This window comes from Tupaia chinensis, unplaced genomic scaffold, assembly GCF_000334495.1.
Source record: "Tupaia chinensis unplaced genomic scaffold, TupChi_1.0 Scaffold143796_1, whole genome shotgun sequence".
NCBI classification, from domain to species: Eukaryota; Metazoa; Chordata; class Mammalia; order Scandentia; family Tupaiidae; genus Tupaia; species Tupaia belangeri.
In genome coordinates, this window is record NW_006203646.1 from 6,995,540 (window position 1) to 7,016,211 (window position 20,672).

Consider the following 20,672-nt stretch of genomic DNA (forward strand, 5'->3'; position numbering starts at 1 on the left):
ATTATGGTGGAATCCAAACATCTCGCATTAACAAGCAGTCACTCCTCTCCATTACAGAAGTTTGAGAAACTCTGGACTAGGGCTGTGGAGGAAGAGGGCTTCTTGTCATGAAACATGCGTATCGCTGACAGCCACACGGTAGCTAATGCTAATCTGATCTTCTGCTAACAAGTGAGCGCCACCTACTGCCTTATTTGAGAATGCAATGATGAGCTTGGTTGAATTCCTCTCAGTAATTCAATTCGCCCTGAAAAATAAATCAATCCTGGGTCAGCCAGTGGCCTGGTGGGTGGTGTGGCTGGATCCCACACAGCCACATTTGAGTCCCAGTCTCAGAAGCTCAGGAGACACTGACAGGCGTATGTGCCCAGAGTGCTGACAGGAGGACAGAGGGATGGGAGAGGGGGTTGCGGTATGGCTATGCCCCATGGGAATGCTTTCTTTGTTCAGAAAAAAAAGGAAAGAAAATTAATCTTAAGATATTCAATTAACAGGAAACACTGTTAGGGGATATCAATATGAAACTGGGCTTTACTAATTAACTAGAGAACACTATTAAAGTTAAAGGGCTTTTCAAGTTTTAGATTAGTATACCCAAAAAAACCGACTACAATTTGAAATTAGTGCAAAAAATATAATCTCTTACCCACTGGCCAATAAGAGGAAAAACAGAACTGCTAACTAAATAAAAATACTACAAGAAAACAACACACAGCCATGCTTGTCTCCACTCTCCCTAGTCACCAGAAAAAAGCCAAGTGAAATACGGACCCTTCCTAGCTAGAACATTCCATGCGAGTCCAGTATCAAAACTGCCACCTGCAGGACACAAGTTGGAAAGTTAACCTTCCCTTCAACTTGTACTCAAAAACTCTTTTGAATTATACTGTCACTGGTTAAAAGCTGATTTCCCCTTTCAAGTAGCAAATGCAAAGGAAGATGCCCAGAGGCTGAAGAGGAATGGGCTAAGCCTTATAAATATTCATACAAAACTAGTAGTTATAAGTGTGGTTCAATAATTCAATGACAAATCATGAAATCCATTTGTGTTTAATTTCTGTTTATTTTTTAAAAATAAAGGGCAAAATACATACACTGTGGGGTCTGGAACCCCATCACAGGGCGTGAATGATGGTCCGGCTACGGAGCTCCCCAATGTACTCTTGGGCCCGGGCAACTGCAGTCTTTGGCGCCTCAGGTGGGGGTGGGGGTCCTTCCACCAACTTCACGAAATAATGGCAATAAACCTTCTCCATGATCCCGAAGCGACCTCTGCCATGGTAACGGATGCGCTTCAGGTACTGGCCTCGCCCTGAGGTAGACTCAGCTAGACAGGGAGGAAAAAGAATTACAGAAAATGATTGCTATCTGAAGAGTACAGCTTGATCAGGTCAGTTAAGAAATTTCTGTGCCTCTCCTGGACTAGATTCTAAGACTACATGAGCTTGCTGGTGGGCTGAAGCAGGACTATCACAGAATAAGAATCTCCTGAGTACTAAGATCCGGGCACTAATTTAGGTGCTAGATAAACATGAGAGAAGACTGGCAAGGCTATGCCTCCATGCAGTGTACGGCCGGGAGAGGAAAGACAGAACATAATGTGACCATTTCAGGCTGGCAGCTGGCACAGTGGTTAAGGTGCTGGAGTCCCACATGGCTGACTAAAGTTTGAGTCCTGGACCCAGCAGCTTAAAAATCATGCTAGGTGGGGCCAGCAGTTAGCGTAATGGCGATGTCGCTAGACTCCCATGTAGTTGACTGCGGTTCGAGTCCTGGACCTGGTGGCTTAAGCTCACACCGGGCACGTGTGCGTGCATCCCCAAGATCCCGAGAGGAGAATGGAGGAGAAGGGATTGCAGCATGGCCATCCTCCCTGGGGGGTGATTTCTCACTTTCTATCTCTCTGTCTCTCTCTGTCTTTCTGGCGAGCACATGCGCCCTATAGCCAAAACAAAAAAAAAAAACACCCATGGTTCCAGTCTTGGACATGGTGACTTGAAAATCATGCGAGGTGTGTGTGTGTGTGTGTGTGTGTGTGTGTGTGTGTGTACCCAAAGTCCCAAGAGAAGACTGGAGGAGAAGAGATTGTGTCTTCACCATCCCCTCTTCCTGGGTGGGGGTAGGGGTGGGAGTTGATTTCTCATTTTCCCTCTCTCTGTCCCCTCTCCAATGAGTACACACTCCCTATGGCAAAAGCCTTAAAAAAATAAAATAAAATAAAGAATACTCAGTGAATGGTTAAGTATTAGGAATAAATTACAGTGATAGAGACTGGTGGGGTGCTAGGGACAACTTCGGATTAGGGTGTTAAAGTGCTGGCTGGACTTCCACATGGACGACCAGTTTGAGTCCAACCTGGAGATCTGAAAATCACGCCAGGTGCACATGTGCAGGAACCTAAAAACATAATAAAAATGAGACATCCCTGATGAAGAAACGTTTGACCTAAGCCCAGAATGAATTATCCATGCAAAGTTCTAAAGGCAGAGTATCCAGGCAGAGGGAACAACTGCAAAGGCCCAGTGGTGGGTATGTGTTTGGCTTATTTTTGGAAAAGAAGACTGGCATGCTGAAACACAGTACATTAGGGGAAGACTGGTACAAGCAGGGAAGAGACCGGAGATGAAGGCAGGGGGGCAGGTTACACAGGACACTGCTGAGGCGAAAAGACTCAACTTTTTTTCTAATTATAATGAGAATGCACTAATGCCAGTGGTTCCCAGGTAATGGTCCTCAGACTAACTTAGGGAAACACAATTGAATTGTGATGCCAAGATATCCATCTCCGGGGATTCTAATTTAGTATATTTGGAGTGAGCCTTAGAAACTGCATCCTGAACATACCCACTCTATCACCTGAAAAAATTTTTTAAAGATTTAATGTTATTTATTATTTTTTAATTTGACCAGAGACAGACAGAGGAAAAGGAGAGACAGACAGGGACCAGCAGCTAGCGTAATGGCTATGTCACTGGACTCCCAGGTAGTCGACCACGGTTCGAGTCCCGGACCTGGTAGCTTAAACTCACATCGGGTGCGTGTGCGTGCGTGCCCAAGATCCCAAGAGGAGACTGGAGGAGAAGGGACTGTGGCGTGGCCTTCCCCTCTCGGGGAGTGATTTCTTTCTGTCTTGCGGGTGAGCGCACGTGCCCTATAGCAAAAACTTCTCAAAAAAAAAAAAAAAAAAAGAGAGAGAGTGAGAGAGACAGAGAGTGGGAAAGGGAGAAAGCAAGTTGCCTGGTCTGGGACTTGAACTATGGTTTGCCATGTGGGAATCCAGTGTCTTAACCACTATGCCACCTGCAAGCCCTCACCCAAAATTCTTTCACAGCCAATTTTGGGAACTCTAGCATCATAACTGCCCCCTGAGCTCCCCTCCTTCATTTTGCACATCGAAGCTTGACCATTACAATTTGAAGAATCTTCTGAACAGTATATAAGAAATCTGTTTGCCTGTTCATCCTCAAATAAATCAGAGTAGTAGCCACTTTTAGTATTTTCTGAATGCACTTAGTTATTGAGTTAATGAACCTTTTTTAAAAGTAAAATATATGCTAGATGCGTGTAAGTGCTGTCCAAACATCCTGAGAGGAGACTAGAGGAGAAGGGACTATGGCATGGCCATCTCCCCTGGAGGGTGATTTCTCTCTCTTTCTCTCTCTCTGGTGAGTGCACATACTCTATAACAAAAAATAAATAAGTAAATAAATATAGACTACATATAAACATCATCCATTTCAATACTCACCACTCTTACATTCTTACTGCAACATAACTTTATAAATGTCAACATACATACTTGACAACCCTCTGACCACAATATTCTCCCCAGAGTGGATTTTAGCAGAAGCATCCAAGCTTTGCCAAAGAGAAAGCTAAGGATGACCGTGATTAAGCAAGCTACCGAGGGCTCAGTGAGATAAGGAAAGAGCTGCTGCCCTTCTATCAGTTTCATCTACCAGGCACTGAAGAAGTGAGTTTGAGAATTTTCAAAGAGAAAGCAGCATTACACCAATCACTTTACAGTTAGGCACCACCAGGTCCCCTGGATTAGCCTATCAAGGAAAAACATACAAATAAGAAAGATGAGACTGAGAAAAGGGGAGGACACCGTCTGAGGAGCATTTGACAAACACAGGCCGCATCTATCCAGAACCGCCAGCCTACCCGACTTGAGCAGGGACTTCCAACCACACCGAGGACAAGGAACGCCACCACGGTGAAACTGGCTTGCTGCACTGCACTCTCCAACGTCTCAAAACACGTCATCGGCCCTATCACGGGCTACATCAACCCTCGCCTCCCTTCCCTCTCCAAAGCACACACTGCGGAGATCTGCACAAGAGCTGGTTACTACTAAATGCCAGTCATTTCATCCTAAAGTCATAGAGCAGCATCTCCTATCCTGTCAGACCTGATACCACAATTTCTTTATGTCGGAATAAAAACATTAATTCCTCTGAACCAGGATTCTTCCTATACCCAACACAGCCACCCTGAGGTCAGACTGAAATCAGGACTTCTAAAGTAGCTTCTGGTCTCCTCTCCTCTAATCTCTTGCCAATTTATCAACCGTACGTTAGGAATTTCAAACTGCTTTTGTACATGGAGCCATTTTAGTTAAAATGAAATAAACTGGACCAGCCCCCACAGCCTAGTGCAGAGGTTAGGTGCCATGCATAGGAAGCCACATGTAAGGGCAGCTCACATCTCAGCCCTGGTGGCTTGAAAACACACTGGATGCATGTGCATACATGCCCCAAATCCTGATGAGATGGAGAAACGGAGGGAAAAGGACATGATCACGCTCCGTTTCGGAATGCTCTCTCTGTGTCTCTCTCACAAGTGCATACACTCACAGACAAAAAATAATTAATGAAACAAAATACATAAGCCCAATATATTTGACACTGTCATGTGGATCTGTTTCAAATTAAAACATTAGTAGGGGAAGGTCCTTAACTGTGCCATTTACTCAATGAACAAATACTTCTGAATTCTTCCTGGGTGCCTCACAGACTACAATATCAAAATTACTGCTTAGGTGCTGGCAAGTGGTGTGGTGGTTAAGGGCACTGGACTCCCACATGACTAACCACAGTTCAAGTCCTGGACCTGGCAGCTTGCTTTCTCACTTTCCCTCTCTCTCTCTCCTTTTTTCTCTCTCTCTCCGTACCTCTCTGGTCAAATAAAAAATTAATTAATTAAAGTGAAAAATGAAATAATTCTATAAAAACACTACTGCTTATAGTTAATAGTCTCAAAACACTACCTTAGTAACACAAATCTCATGCCTAAAAAACTTCTTGTGGCTCCACTTCAACAGTTTGAACCAAATTCCACAGTTATGTTCAGTCTCCTGAAATCAAGGCCTAACCTACTAATTATATCTACCCCACCTCCTTTGGACCATCCTGCTCACCATACCACACATTCCACCCTGTGTGCCTTTGCGTACGTGGTCACCCTGTGTCAACATCTGCTCTGCTGGACGTTCCTCCAGATTCCCCAAAACTTATCCCCGAAAGCCAAATTGTCCTAGAAAATCTCCGTGACTATTCTAACCCCTGCTGACCTTTTCTTCTCTACTCCAATACCATTTATCTGTATTATTATTTTGGGCCCCAAATCACACTCTACGAAGTGTTCATGTTTCACCTGCAACAACCACTTCCTCGACCAAATTTACAATGTTTGTATTGGAGGCCAGCAGGTGGCATAGTGGTTAAGGTGCTGGACTCTCATGTGGCTGACCATGGTTTGGGGCCTGGACCTAATGGTTTGAAACTCATGCTGGGCGCATGTGCCAAAATCCTGAGAGGAAATGCATGCAATTAGGTATGTGTGCTGAAGATACTCAAATACTTTCAGAATGAGAAAGTATTAAGACATCACAAAAATGCGAATGACCAGAACTCCTCTATAGATAGCGACTGGCCCCACCTCTGTGGCACAGTTGGTAGCATTCTGGAAGCCGCACACCAACCACAGTTCAAGTCCCTGGCCAAATCAGTTTGAAAACTTGCTGGGGAGACCCAGCATATGGTGTAATGGTTACATCACTGGACTGTTACATAGTAGACCGTGGTTCAAGTCCTGGACCCAGTGGCTTAAAACTCATGCCAGGCACATGTGCCTGTGTGCCCAAAAACTCAAGAGGAGAGTGGAGGAGAAGGGACTGCAGTGTAGTCATCTCCCCTGGGGGCTGATTTCTTGTTTTCTGTCTCTTTGTCTCTTTCCGGCAAGCACATGTACACTATAGCAAAAAATCTCTCAAGACAAAAAGAAAGAAAGAAAACCTGCTGGGTGTGTACACACGTACCCAGGACCCTGGAGGGCTGAAGTACTGGAGGAAGAGGGCAGTGCCATGATTGAGCACTGTGGAGAATAGCCTTTCCCCCTGTACACACGCACATGCCTCACCATGAATTTTTTTAAAAGAATGCTCAACAGCTACATATTCACAACATTTCCTGTTTCTCTAGTATTTAGGTAAATGTGAATCTTGAAATGTTAACATTAGAAGCCCTCCCTTCCCCCTTTCATGACTCTGAGCCCAGAAGACTGATGTACCAAGTCAGTCGATCACTTGCCCTAAATTGAATCACTTTAGATACCATGAATCACTAAGCAATGACATTTTATTAGCCCATATTCACTTGTTAAGGCCTATTCACAGTATCATTAGTCATCATTATAAGTTTGAAAAGGAAATGAACTTTCTAAATCTGTGGTCATGCAACACCAGGTATTAGCATTAGACTGATGACAGGCATTTGAAGGAATTACCGTATAATGAGAACATATGCTACCAAAAAAGCATTTCCCTTAACATGCCTACACTATGTCAGGATACTGAGCGTGCCATGGCGGAACCACAGCGACAGACATCGAGTAACTAATCTTTCAAAACTCTAAGAGAGGTCTATGGAATAAAATGTCTAGGTCTTTTCCAAGAATATGACGACAAAAGTCACTTTCCTACATTTTATGGGAAAGAACCCTATTAAACAGATAACTTCCAAAGCTTTGCTCCAGAAGTTTCAGATCCATTGGATCTGTGCCTGGGAATTTGTCTTTTTAATAAGAACCTCAAATGATTGTGTGTCAGGGAAGTTTGGTAAATAAGAGTGATTAAACTACTTAGTATGTCCTATTAAGATATTTCATCTTGGGGGTCCAGCAGACGGTGCAGTGGTTAAGGCACTGGACTCCCACATAGCCAACTACAGTTTGAGTCCCAAACCCAGAGGCTTGCTTTTTCACTTTCCCTCTCTGTCTGTCTGTCTGTGATGAGTGTGCATACTCTATAGCAAACGTTAAAAAATAGGAAACCAGCAGTTAGCGTAATGGCTATGTCGCTGGACTCCCACATAGTCAACCGCGGTTCGCATCCCGGACCTGGTGGCTTATAACTCACGCCAGGCACATGTGCGTGTGTGCCCAAGATCCCAAGAGGAGAATGGAGGAGAAGCAATTGCGGCGTGACCATCCCCCTTGGGGGGTGATTTCTTGCTTTCTGTCTCTATGTCTCTGTCTGTCTGGCGAGCGCACGTGCCCTATAGCGAAAATAATCATAATAATAATAAATATAATGAACAATTCTTTTTAAAAAAAAAATCACCTTGGGCCAACATATGGCATGGAGGTTAAGGCTCCCACATGGCTGACTGCACAGTTCAAAGTACCAGACCCAGTAGGCTGAAAACTACACCAGGCTTGTATGCATATGTGCCCAAAATCCCGAAGGGAAAGTGAAAAAGGAACTGCAGCATGGCCATTCCCCCTGGTGGGTGCCTTCTTACTTTCCCTCTCTCTCTGTCTGGCCAGAACAAGTGCTATGGCCAAAAATAAATAAATAAATAAATAAATAAATAAATAAATAAAATTAAATAAATAGATAAGTAAGCTATTTTATCTTCCTGAAAGTACTCGCCATTTCTGATTATGAAGTTAGGCATTAAAATACTTAGCAAATGAAGAGTTTTTAAAATCACAAGATGAAGCCAAACTTATTTACCCTACTTACAAAAAGTGGTATTTTACACAGAACTAGACGAAAAGAGAATACAGGAAAGGCAGGGCTTTTTCTGCAGAAAGTGCATGAGGACACCTGTGAATTAAGGCCTGCTTATGTAGGACTGGGTAAGTGTACTTCTGCTTAATGGCAACACTAGACTTCGCTCCTTCATTGGGGGTAACGATAAGTCCCTCGGCCTCTCTCTTTACTGCGGTTACTGAAAAGGATTTAAAGAGTTATTAAAAAGGATCTGAAAACAAACCCTACTACATTTGTGTTTGAATGCCATTACTAAATCTATCACCTAAGAATCCTATTCCTATGAAATAGAATAAAATTAAACTTATTTGATACTCAGAATCAGAGAGCAGAAAAGTTTACCAAGAGGTTTTAAGCAAATGGTCTCATTCCTCATTCATCTCACCCCATGCAATGATTCTGAGCCCTCCCCAGCACTGTTTGTTAATGTCACTGCCGGGAGAAAATGCTGACAATTATCTACTGTGGACTTGCATCTTCTGCGTTGCTATCCTGATGTCCCTCTGCATTTGTGCATGTGTTGGAATAAAAATACTTGCACAAGATTCAGCTTTAAAATAAGATATTTCAATTGAAAATCATAACTAATTTGAATTTCACAAGGAGGTGTGGCTGCCGGCATTAATTCCAGGTGAGCTGAGGTGAGATTTGTAACTTAACCAGAATAAATATCTCTATTAGGGCGAAGGTGATGTGACACAGCAGAATTTGGGATTAATTTTTAACTATAATCATTGAAACATGATAAAGAACACTAATCTCCCTGTGAAGATTCAGCATTCCCCACCTCCTAATTTGGAAGACAGTAGTTCCTCATATCTTGAATCTAAAATATCTTTAAGATAAAACAGTCTTCATACATAGGCTTGGCAGACTGAGAAAATTTTGCTTTGACATCAACATCTCTGATTATAAAACTGCTGAGGCTAAGGGTAATGGCTGCTGAAATGAGAGAAAATAGTAATTCCTACTCCGCTCCCCTTTCCTGTGGTGTTAGGAGGAGGGGGAGCGCTTTGTAATAACTACCAATCTTCTAGGAAAAGAGCTGTGTGAAGGTGTGTGGCCAAAATCCCTTATATCCACACAGCACATTATGCTTCCCAAAGCATTTTCACTTACACTGATTTCCTTTGATGTGGCCCAAACACAAAAACACCACTAATGCTTTAAGACATAATAACAAAGGAAACAAACACGTGAGGGCCATCGGAGCCTCGAAGGTCCCTTGGCTTTTACAGTTCAACAGATACTCCCTTCTAATCACCGGAGGGTTAAACTGGAAGACACCTGGCTAGTGGCTGGCACAGTAGCAAAGTGCACTCAAGGAATGCCAGATCCATATGGAAGAGCAAGGCTTTGGTTCCTCAACAGACCCCAACACGCCATGCACAGGTGCTCACAATCCTTGCTTGTTGGAAAGGCCGGGAGTGGGGGATCGCAGTGTGAGATCCCATTAAAGGAGCTTGTCCTTTTCTCTCTCCCTCTCTCTCATTAAAGAAATAAGTAAAACTGTAAGAAAACTGATAGGACACATTTATGGATTAGGCATCTGGATTGAAACATTATAATAAAGATTTTTTTTTGAGAGAGGTTTTTGCTATAGGGCACATGCGCTCACCAGAGGGACAGAGAGAGAGAACGAGCAATCACTCCCTAGGGGGATGGCCACGCTGCAATTCCTTCTCCTCCATTCTCCTCTCAGGATTTTGGCAGGCATGCACACGTACCTAGTGTGAGTTTTAAGCCGCTGGGTCCAAGACTCAAACTGTGGTCAACTATGTGGGAGTCCAGCAACATAACCATTATGCCATCTGTTGGTCCCAATAAAGATTTTCTAAGTCCACTTGTGATCCTTTATTTACCACCTCTAGTTAACGAAAAAAGAAAAAAAATAAATAAATAAAGTTACTGGGACCAGGGGCCGGCAGGTGCCATGATGATTAAGAGCGCTGGGCTCCCACATGGCCAACCGCAGTTCTAGTCCCAGACCTGGTGGCTTGCTTTCTCACTTTCTCTCTCTCTGTCTCTCTCTGGTCAAATTTAAAATAAATAAATTAAATAAAGTTCAATAAATATAATTCTAAAAAAAAAAAAAAAAAAATTTACTGGGACCAGTATACAGCATAGCAGTTACGTTGTTGGACTCCCACATGGCCAACCACAGCTCCTATCCCAGACCCAGTGGCTTCAAAAATCACACCAGGCATGTGTGCCCACGATCCCAGGAGAATGGAGGAGAAGGGACTGTAGTGCGGCCAATCTCTTTGGGGTGGGGGGTGATTTCTCATTTTCCCTCTCACTGGCTCTGTCTGACGAGCTCATGCGCCCTCAATCAAAAATCTCTATTAAAAAACAAACAAAAAACCCCAGTACTTATGCTTATTCTTTGTTTTATTATGATTAAAGAATGACTCCATGTACCAGATTGGGTATCCATTATTTAATAATTACTAGCACCAAGTTTCACAATCTCATGATCTCAGTCTTATTACAGAATAAGCAAGAATAAAATAGTGTAGCTGTTACCAAATACAATGGATTTACATTGACATGTTTAAGGCATCCTTAGGAATTAACAGCAATTTTCACTCACATTCCAGTCCTAAGTAGTTAGATATCAAAGACGTTTTCTAAGGTGAATACTGAAAATCTTACCTATATATAAATTGGATCTGAATTCCACATTGTGGTCTCTCACAGCCATATCTTGTGCTTCTAAAAGAACCTTAAACAAAGAAACGAAAGGCATTTATACAGCTAACTTTGAACTAAAAAATGGAATTAAATTTCTCATCTCTTGTTATCTCTGTAATAGGACTGGTTATCACATGCCTCCATCTTATAGTCAATTTTAAAAAGAAAGCATCATATGATCAGAGTACTAAGAAGGGACAGTCTGCTTTCCTTCCTTAGACAAGAATTACAAATGCAGGGAGCATGCTCTGTCCTGTTAAGTTTTAAATGGCAGTGTAGAGGCCAACAGGTAGGGTAGTGGTTAACTCAGCACTGGACTCCAACAAGGTCGACCGCAATTCAAGTCCTGGACCTGGTGGCTTGAAACTCACACCGGACATACATGTGTGTGTGTGTGTGTGCGTGTGCCCAAAATCCCAAGAGGAGAAGGGATTGCAGTGTGGCCATCCCCCATGGGGGCTGATTTCTCACTTGCTCTTTCTGTTTCTCTTATGTCTCCAGTGAGTGCACACCCCCAAAGCAAAAATCTCTCTTTAAAAAAAAAAAAGGCAGCACATAAAAGCTGTGAAGGAGGAGATGGCAGGAGATGGTTACACCACTGGACTCCCATGTAATCAACCGCAGTTTGAGCACCGGACTCGGCGGCTTAAAACTCACACTGGGTGCTTGTGCATGCATGCCCAGCATCCTGAGAGGAGAGTGGATAAGGGACTCCTCATGGCCATGCCCTCAGGAGATGACTTCTTGCTTTCTCTTTCTCTGTCTCTGTCTCCCTGGTGATCGCACATATTCTATATCAAAAATCTCTAAGAAAAAAAAAAAAAAAGAAATTCTTAAACTCTGGCTCCAAAGTAACCATTAACAACATTAGGCAAGTAGAGAAAATCATACTAGAGACTTTTTATAAAAATTTAATTATCGGGGAACCAGCAGTTAGCGTAAATGGCTATGTCGCTGGATTCCCACGTAGTCGACTGCGGTTCGCGTCCCGGACCCGGTGGCTTTACACTCACGCCGGGTGCGTGTGCGTGCATGCCCAAGATCCCGAGAGGAGAATGGAGAAGGGATTGCGGTGTGGCCATCCCCCCTGGGGGGTGATTTCTCGCTTTCTGTCTCTCTGTCTCTCTCTGTCTGTCTGGCGAGCGCACGCGCCCTATAGCAAAAATCTCTCCCCCACCAAAAAAATTTTATTACCGGGGCTGGCAGTGGTGTGGTTGTTAAGAGTGCTGGACTCCCACATGGCTGACCGCAGTTCAAGTCCCAGACCTGGCAGCTTGCTTTCTCACTTTCTCTTTCTCTCTATCTCACTCTCTCTCTGGCCCAAATAAATAAATAAATACATACATACATACATAAATGGATAAATAAATAAAATAATTCTAAAAAAGGTTAATTATTAAATGTGTTCTCTACAGATATTTTGAATTAAGTTAACTTCCTCCAGAATACATTTCTAAAAATAGGTCAATTGTTAGAAATCACAGAAGCCAACTCACTTCTTTAAAGATAAAGAATGTAGTATAGGCTAAGTATACTGAGTAAATGCCTTCTGAATTGCATTAAATGCAGTAAAACACAACAATACAATGGAACCTCTTAAAGTTGGAGCCCAATCATCTCAATTATTCAACTACTAAACTGAAAGATAAGAAGTAACCATAGGTGGGAATTAACTGAAGATAAAGAAAATAATGAAATAATGCTGATATCGCCAGATGGAAAGGGACAACAGTCAACTAAGCTTTTTGAAACGGGAACACTCCTATTCACGAAATGAGTCAGCAAAATTACCATCAGCACATTTGTATGTAGTGAATCAGTTATGTGTAGTTAGAGGGCTCCTTAGTGGTCATCTAACCCAATCCCATCTCGTTTACAGATGAGAAAATGGAACCAACAGGTTAAGTGTCTTGCCCGGGGTCAAAAGGAAAACACCAGAGAAAGAACTAGATTTCGAGTCTCTTGAGTTCCAGTCCAGTGCTCTTTCCATTCAACTACTCATAAAATCATAAGTTCTTGCTTATTTGGAATTGATAACAACAAACAAATTAACTAACAAAAAACCGTGGACCAGCCGCTGGTATGGTGGTTAGAGTGCTGGATCCCACATGGCTTCATGGTTCAAGCCTCAAACCAGACAGCCTGAAAAACAGGCCAGGCACATTTGTCTCACTTCAGAGATAGACAATAAAAACATAAATGAATGTCTGGAATAATAAAAACATCTTGGAAAAAAGTGATTAAAGCACACAACATTTTAAGGTACAAAAACATTAATAAAACTGAATCCCCTAAATCTGTTTTATATAAAATGAGCATTTATACCAGAAAACTCTGGGAATTCAGCATTGAGGCTGAGTTTACTAAAACCTGTAAGACAGCTACATGTACCCCATCCATTCCCTTTCCCCCAAAATCTTACAAATTTACCTCTTTAATTATTTGGGCCCCCTTTTTGTCACTGAATTCCAACTGAGCCAAAGCTTGATCAATAGACATTCCTCGTATCTAGAATAAAGGGTGACAGACAACAGAGGAGAAACAAGTTAGTTTCCAGTCAATATTCCTTTTTAAATGAAAAGTAAAAGCTTCATATAATTCAAGTAACTTCTAAAAACAGTAAGCTAAACTCAGACTGAAGAGAAGAAAATCAAGTTTGAGAAGGGATAACACCCTCAAAGTCAAAATCAAACTTGAACATTTAACTGGAAAACCCAGACTGTAACAGTTTCCATAACATTAAGAGGAAGCAGACATGACAGAGACGACGGTTGGCAAGAACTATACAGCATTAAAGACTTCTACGGAATAAATGTATTGCAGGTCCATTCGCTGCTTTTGTCTCTCCTCATCTATAAATTCATTTTCCAGGGGGGAAAAAACTTGAGGCAACAGTTTTGAAATAGGTTGAATCAATTTTAACAGATAAATAAAACTTCCCAGATTCTCTGTTTCAAACCAGTTTCTTCATGCCATGGTTATTTAAAAATCTATCCAATGTGATTTCTTTTCTCAGAAGAAAAGTAAAAATAAAGCAAAATCATACATCTCTGGGCAATTTTTTTAAAAATTACCTATTAGCTGTTTGAACGTGTAGCTATTGAATATATTCTTCACTTTTGGGAGAAATCAGGATAATTTTTTTTTCTTTCAAATCCAAGGGGGAAAGCAGAGCTTCTTATGTATCGTATGGTAATTGTCATTTTAGCTTACCAATCTTGCCAAATACCACATCTTGTCTTTGCTATATTTGATCTGTCTTCGACAGTGGTAGATTTCCTTACAAATAGAAACGGAAAAAAATTTAGCACATTTATCAATATAACAGTAACATACACTGTCATTAGCGCTTTTGCTTCCTATGCCTCATAGAAATGCTGCCACAAGAAATAAAAATATTACTAAGTATCTGGAGATCCTTTTTCTTTATACAAAGTTGTAGTTTTCTAAAGTCTCATTATGTTAAAAGATTACTAAGGAAGAAGAGGAAACTATAAAATGGCTACTCTGTGCCAATATTTGCAACATGTCCACTCAGAGGAATAATGAAAGATTTAAACATAAGTATCTTTACAGCATTTAGACGGTCAAAAGAACTAAAAGGTACAGTAACAATAACAAAAAAAAAAGTTCACTATTAGTGTGAATGATGGCAAAACAGACAAAATGAATGTTTTCACATAAAAAGCCAATATTCTAGGTGTCTGGTTAACAGCATTGGTTCTAGAATCAAATTGTGCGAGTTTGGATCCCACATCTGCCATTTACTAGCTATAACCTTAGGCAAGCTATTTAACTACTTTCTGCCCAAGTTTCTTCTTCTTTAAAATAATAATACTCTCTACCTTATAAAACTATAGTAACTATTAAATAAAATAACCTATGTAAAGAAATCACTTTCGGCCAGCAGGTGACACAGACATTAAGGTGGCTGGATCTCACATGGCTGATTACATAATTCAAATCCAGGACCCACTGGCTTGAAAAACACACAGGGCATGTGAGTGTGCACACCCAAAATCCCAAGAGAATAATGGAGTAGGGCACTGTGGCACAGCCATCACCCTAGGGGATGAGTTCTCACTTTTGCTCGCTTTCTCTCTCTCTCTCTGGCAACATACCCTATAGTAAAATAAAAACAAAATGATTTTTTTAAAAAAGAAAACCTTTCTAGCAATTTATACTGGAACATATCCTGTTTGATTTTTTTGTAAGTTTCTTTCTTTTTTACACGAGAGAGAGAGGCGCTCCAAAACATCTCCACATTGTGATCAAGCCCTAGCCTTAGCAGCCTCGATCATGGGCACATACATGCCCGGCATGCTCAGGGAGCTCTCTGGACAGAAACCTAGAACGTTCTTCACATGTGCGTCAGCCTTACCGAGCACTGTGTTACGGCTGCACTCTCATCCAGCCCCCTCCAATTTTTTTTTTTTTAACATCAATTGCCTATTAAAAATTTTCTAGGGACCAGTAGATGGCGTAATAGTTACGTCACTGGACTCCCATGTAGTCAATCACAGTTTGAGTCCTGGACCCGGTGGCTTACATCTCATACTGGGGGGGCCAGCAGATGGTGTAATGGTTATATCACTGGATTTCCATGTAGTCAACAGTGGTTCAAGTCCCACACCTGGTGGCTTAAAACTCATGCCGGGTGCATGTACGTGCATGCCCGAAATCCTGAGAGAAAAATGAAGAAGGGATGTGGCATGGCCATTCCCCCGAGAGGGGTAATTTCTCACTTTCTGTCTCTCTGGAGATCGCATACATCCTATAGCAAAAAATCTCTCTTAAAAAAATTTTTTTTTCAGGGCCAGCAGATGGCGTGGTGGTTAAAGGCACTGGATTCCTACATGGCCAACTGAGGTTTGCGTCCTGGACCTGGTGGCTTGCTTTCTCACTTTCCCTTTCTCTCTGTCTCTGTCTCTCTCTGGTCAAATTAAAAAATAATAACAACAAATGAAATTAAATAAATAATTTTTTTAAATGTCTACTTCAGGGCAGGTGATATAGTGGTTAAGGCACTGAACTCCCACATGGCCAAGTATAGTTTGAGTCCTGGACCCAGCAGCTTGAAATTCAAACTGGGGGGACCAGCAGTTAGTGTAATGGCTATATCACTGAACTCCCATGTAGTTGACCAAGGTTCAAGTCCCAGACCTGGTGGCTTAAACTCATGCTGGGCGTGTGTGCGTGCGTGCCTAAAAGCCTGAGAGGAGAATGGAGAAGGGATTGCGGTGTGGTCATCCCTGCTGGGGGGTGATTTCTCGCTTTCTGTCTCTCTCTCTCTCTCTGTATTTACGCACCCTATAGCGAAAATCTCTCCAAAAAAAGAAAAAGAAATTCAAAATGCGTGTATGTGTGTATGCCCAAAATTCCAGAAGGAGCATGGAAAAGGGATTGCAGCGTGGCCATCCCTCCTGAAGAGGTGATTTCTCACTTTCCCTCTCACTGTCCCTCTCTGTCTCTCTGGAAGTACATGTGCCCCATGGCAAAAACCTTAAAAAATTTTTTCTAGTTCCAAAAGCAATTTCAGATCATTACTTAGGTTTTATTCATTGCTTGAGGACACTCGTGCACTTTGCCAGAGAGAGGAAAAGAGAGGAAAAGGACTAGAAGTCCAGTGCAGCATGCATGGAGTATGATCGTTTCTTCCATTTCTCCATCTCTTTAGGATTTTGGAGACATGCACGCACATACCCAGGGTTTTTCAAAGTACAGGAGCCAGGATTCGAATTAGTCTGTAAAATCTGACTCCCTAAGCAGGAATCTCTTCTTTTTAATTGTCGAAAGGTATGTGTGCTCACCAGAGAGAGACAGAGATAGAGAGAGGGAGAGGGAGCAAACACCCCACAAAGGGACATGGTCCCACTGTAATACCTTGTCTTCCATTTCTCCCCTGTCAGGACCTCAGGCACATACTTGCATCCTGTGCTTTTGGTTTTTGTTTTTCCAGCCACCAGAGCTGGAATTTGAACAGCAATCGACCATCTGGGACCTGGCTCCCTTAACTACGAGGCCATGTGCCAGCCCAAGGAGGAATCTTTTTCACTGTGCTATGGGCCTGATCTCATTTTCTTACCTCTGAGTTCAGGAACAGGACATTTTATTATTTTTTTCCAAACTTAAAATCAGAGAAATCAAGCGACTTGTCCAAGACCACAAAGTTTGTGAGGCAAAGTAGGAAATCAAAGACTAAGAAAGCATGCGAGACACCTAATACGATGTCTGATAGGGTTCGATAGAGAGAGGGAGAGGGAGCAAACACCCCACAAAGGGACATGGTCCCACTGTAATACCTTGTCTTCCATTTCTCCCCTGTCAGGACCTCAGGCACATACTTGCATCCTGTGCTTTTGGTTTTTGTTTTTCCAGCCACCAGAGCTGGAATTTGAACAGCAATCGACCATCTGGGACCTGGCTCCCTTAACTACGAGGCCATGTGCCAGCCCAAGGAGGAATCTTTTTCACTGTGCTATGGGCCTGATCTCATTTTCTTACCTCTGAGTTCAGGAACAGGACATTTTATTATTTTTTTCCAAACTTAAAATCAGAGAAATCAAGCGACTTGTCCAAGACCACAAAGTTTGTGAGGCAAAGTAGGAAATCAAAGACTAAGAAAGCATGCGAGACACCTAATACGATGTCTGATAGGGTTCCCTTTGACAGTCCCTCTAACATCCGCTTTCTTTGCACTACCATACCATGCTGCCACTTTAAAATAATGAGAAACCTTTGTCAAGGCACATAATAGCAAGGAGATCTCACAACAGCTGATTCCTACTGGAAATTTTCATGTGCCTTAGAAACAGCCACCTTTTCTGGAGTGATCATCTTTTAATTTGTAACAGATTTCATTTCAGTTGCAATAGAAGCTGACAGACGGAAAACTGTAGCAATAGCCTAATTACATTTTCAGCAGTAACTGTGTCCTGGGGAGCAAGGGAGAGGTAAGAAGAACTGTCATGACTGATAATATTAATCTGCAAAAATTAATCCACTCAATGTAATCTTTTATGTAGAAACCTTTCAAGTCATACATTCCTGTGGTGGGATATCCTTAAATCTGAATTGTCTATGATTATCCTAAAATTCTGTTTAAAAAAAAAAAAAGTAATCCTGGCAAAATCCTGAGGAAAAAAGGTTTATAAGAAAGGGGAAAGTTATTTAATCATTCTCGTCTTAAAAAGCTTAACATTTACCTTGGGCAGATATACTGTCTAAGGGCACTTTTTAAAGATAAACTAGGCAAAGTCTCGCCAAATAAACCCATCACAGCAAACAGTAAAGTGAGAAAGTTGGAGATCAGAAGGCCTGGTTATATATAACTAACCAACGTGGTAAATTAGGTAAATGAAGTAGGAATATAATGTACAAAATAGCTATTCATATGGAAGTCTTAATTATAGAATGTCTAAATCAATAACTTTTCAAGAAATCAATTTCAGGGGACCAGCAGATGGCATAACGGTTATGTTGCTGGACACCTATGTAATCAATCGTGGTTCGAGTCCCAGACCTGGTGGCTTAAAATACACTAGGCATGTGTGTGTACATGCCCAAAGTTCCAAGAGGAGAATGGAGAAGAAACTGCCATATGACCATTCCCCCCTTGCAGGGTGGTGGGGGGGGTCATTTCTTGTTTTCTATCTCTCTGTCTCTCTGATGAGTACACGTGCCCTATAGCAAAAATCTTTCAAAAAAATTTTTTTAATTAAAAAAAATCAATTTATTTGAAATGTATATAACTGGATGATAAGTGTCACTTAAAGAAAATCCTTACTAGAGCTTTATCAGAGCCACATCAATGACTTATCTGCATGTTAATCTATAAATTAAAAATATGCTTCTTATAGAAATGGCTGTTCAGTTTTTACATACTCTCTAAATTAAATTTTTAATTTGTTTAACATAGCTTTCAAAAGTAAATTCAAGCCTAAATTAACAAGAAGTAACTATTGTGAAGAAAGCCTTTCATTGATCATTTATCTCTGACTTATTTTACCAAGATGAAGTCATATATGAAATAAATACAACACAACAATCCATTGTATATTGTTAGGAAACAGGTACTAGCTCATTAGAAAAGCAATCTTAAAAATATTAATAGTGGTTGGGACCAGCAGTTAGCGCAATGGCTATGTCGCTGGACTCCCATGTAGTCGACCGTGGTTTAAGTCCCAGACCTGGCGGCTTAAACTCGTGCCAGGCACGGGTGCGTGCATGCCCGGGAGGAGAATGGAGGAGAAGGGATTGCAGCATGGCCATCCCCCCTGGAGGGGTGATTTCTCGCTTTCTATCTCTCTGTCTCTCTCTGTCTTTCTGGCAAGCGCACGCGCCCTATAGCGAAAACCTCTCAAAAAAAAAAATTAGTGGCTAAAACATGGCTACATTGGTGACACTCATTTTAATGTACTGTTACAGGGTTTATTCACGACCTCTATCCATTATTACTTATTAGCCACATACAAGATATCTTCCAAAAGTACACCAGGGGCCAGATTGTGGCAAAGCAGTAATGCTAGGCTCTGCGATATGGACCCACCTGGGAAGATCCAGGGCTTGTGTCCTGAGATTCCCCATACAGGTGCACACGTGCCTGTTATCCAGACTAATTGAAGCTGGTGTGAATCATGGCATAAAGACCTCTTGCGGATGCCTCTCTCTCCTTTTCTTTCTCCCTCTCTCTGTGTCATGGGATAAATTTTAAAAACTTAAAAAAAAAGTTTGGGCCAGTTCCATAGCATGGAGGTTAAAGGAGCTGGATTTCAAGTGTCTGAGTGCAGTATGAATCCCAACCCCAGCAGCCTAAGAAGCACACTGAGCGTGTGTGTGTGCATCTCAAAATCCCAGCAGGATGATGAAATGGAGAAGGCATTGTAGCATGACCATGCCGATTGAGGGGTGCTCTCTCTCAACCAGTACATGCAAGTTTAAAAAAATAAAGGGACCAGTAGATGACATAATGGTTACATCACTGGACTCCGTGTTTGACCGCTGTTCAAGTCCCAGCCCTGATGACTTAAAAATACTCATGCTGCGTGCATGTGCATGCATCCCATCCCCTAGGCCCCAAAAGGAGAATGGAGGCAAAAGGATTGCAGCATCCCTGGGGGTAATTGCTCATTTTCTGCCTCTCTGTCTCTCTCTGCCTCTCCAATGAGCACACATACCCTAAAAGTTTGCAGCAGCAAACTGTAAAATCTAAGGGACACTGTAAAAAATGTCGTAGTTTTACGTAATTAGGTGAGTAAAATTATTTACTGTAAATAAACATTTATAGAGGATATTAATATTTTTCAGTCATAATAGGCACAATTGATGGCCAGTGCCAAATAGGCAAATAATTTTTTTTTAATCTTCCCAGAGGGTGTGCATGCTCACTGGAGACAGAGAGAGAGAAAGAGGGAAAGTGAGAAAACACCTCTCCATAAATGAAGTCATGCAGCAATCCCTTCTCTTCTCCCTCCTTTTCACTCATGTACATGCGTCGGGCATGTTTTTTAAGTTACCGGGTCCAGGACTTGAACAGCACATGTGGGATCTAGCCAAGTGCAATCCAACTACTTTAACCACCACACCACCAGCTGGCCCACAAAATAAATTTTAAAGTCAGAAATAAAGGTATTATCCAAAAATCATAATTTGTCCCCAGATTACTCAAACAAAATTTATGAAAAAAAAGAATTAAATTAGGTTATTCCTGGACTGGCCCCATTGCCTAGTGGTTATGGGAACAGAGTCCACCTAGCCAACTACCCTAGCAGCCTGAAAAACGCTGGCTGTGTGGGACCAGCAGTTAGCATAATGGCTATGTCGCTGGACTCCCACGTAGTCGATCACGGTTCAAGTCCCGGACCCGGTGGCTTAAACTCACGCCAGGCGCGCGCGTGTGTGTGTGTGTGTGTGTGTGCCC

The 20,672-nt window shown here is 42.0% G+C and overlaps 1 protein-coding gene across 1 annotated transcript in view; it reads right to left on the reverse strand.

Moving 5' to 3' along the window:
- Positions 1-1,039: 1,039 nt before the first annotated feature.
- Positions 1,040-20,672, reverse strand: part of MRPL22 (mitochondrial ribosomal protein L22) — a 29,103-nt gene continuing 9,470 nt past the window's right edge. Inside the window, exons 4-7 of the mRNA XM_006165096.3 lie at positions 13,967-14,032; positions 13,184-13,261; positions 10,715-10,784; positions 1,040-1,327 (exon numbers count right to left, since the gene is read on the reverse strand). Of these exons, the coding sequence (XP_006165158.1) occupies positions 1,116-1,327; positions 10,715-10,784; positions 13,184-13,261; positions 13,967-14,032 (426 nt within the window). The 3' untranslated portion in view covers positions 1,040-1,115. The remainder of the gene's footprint in view (positions 1,328-10,714; positions 10,785-13,183; positions 13,262-13,966; positions 14,033-20,672) is intronic.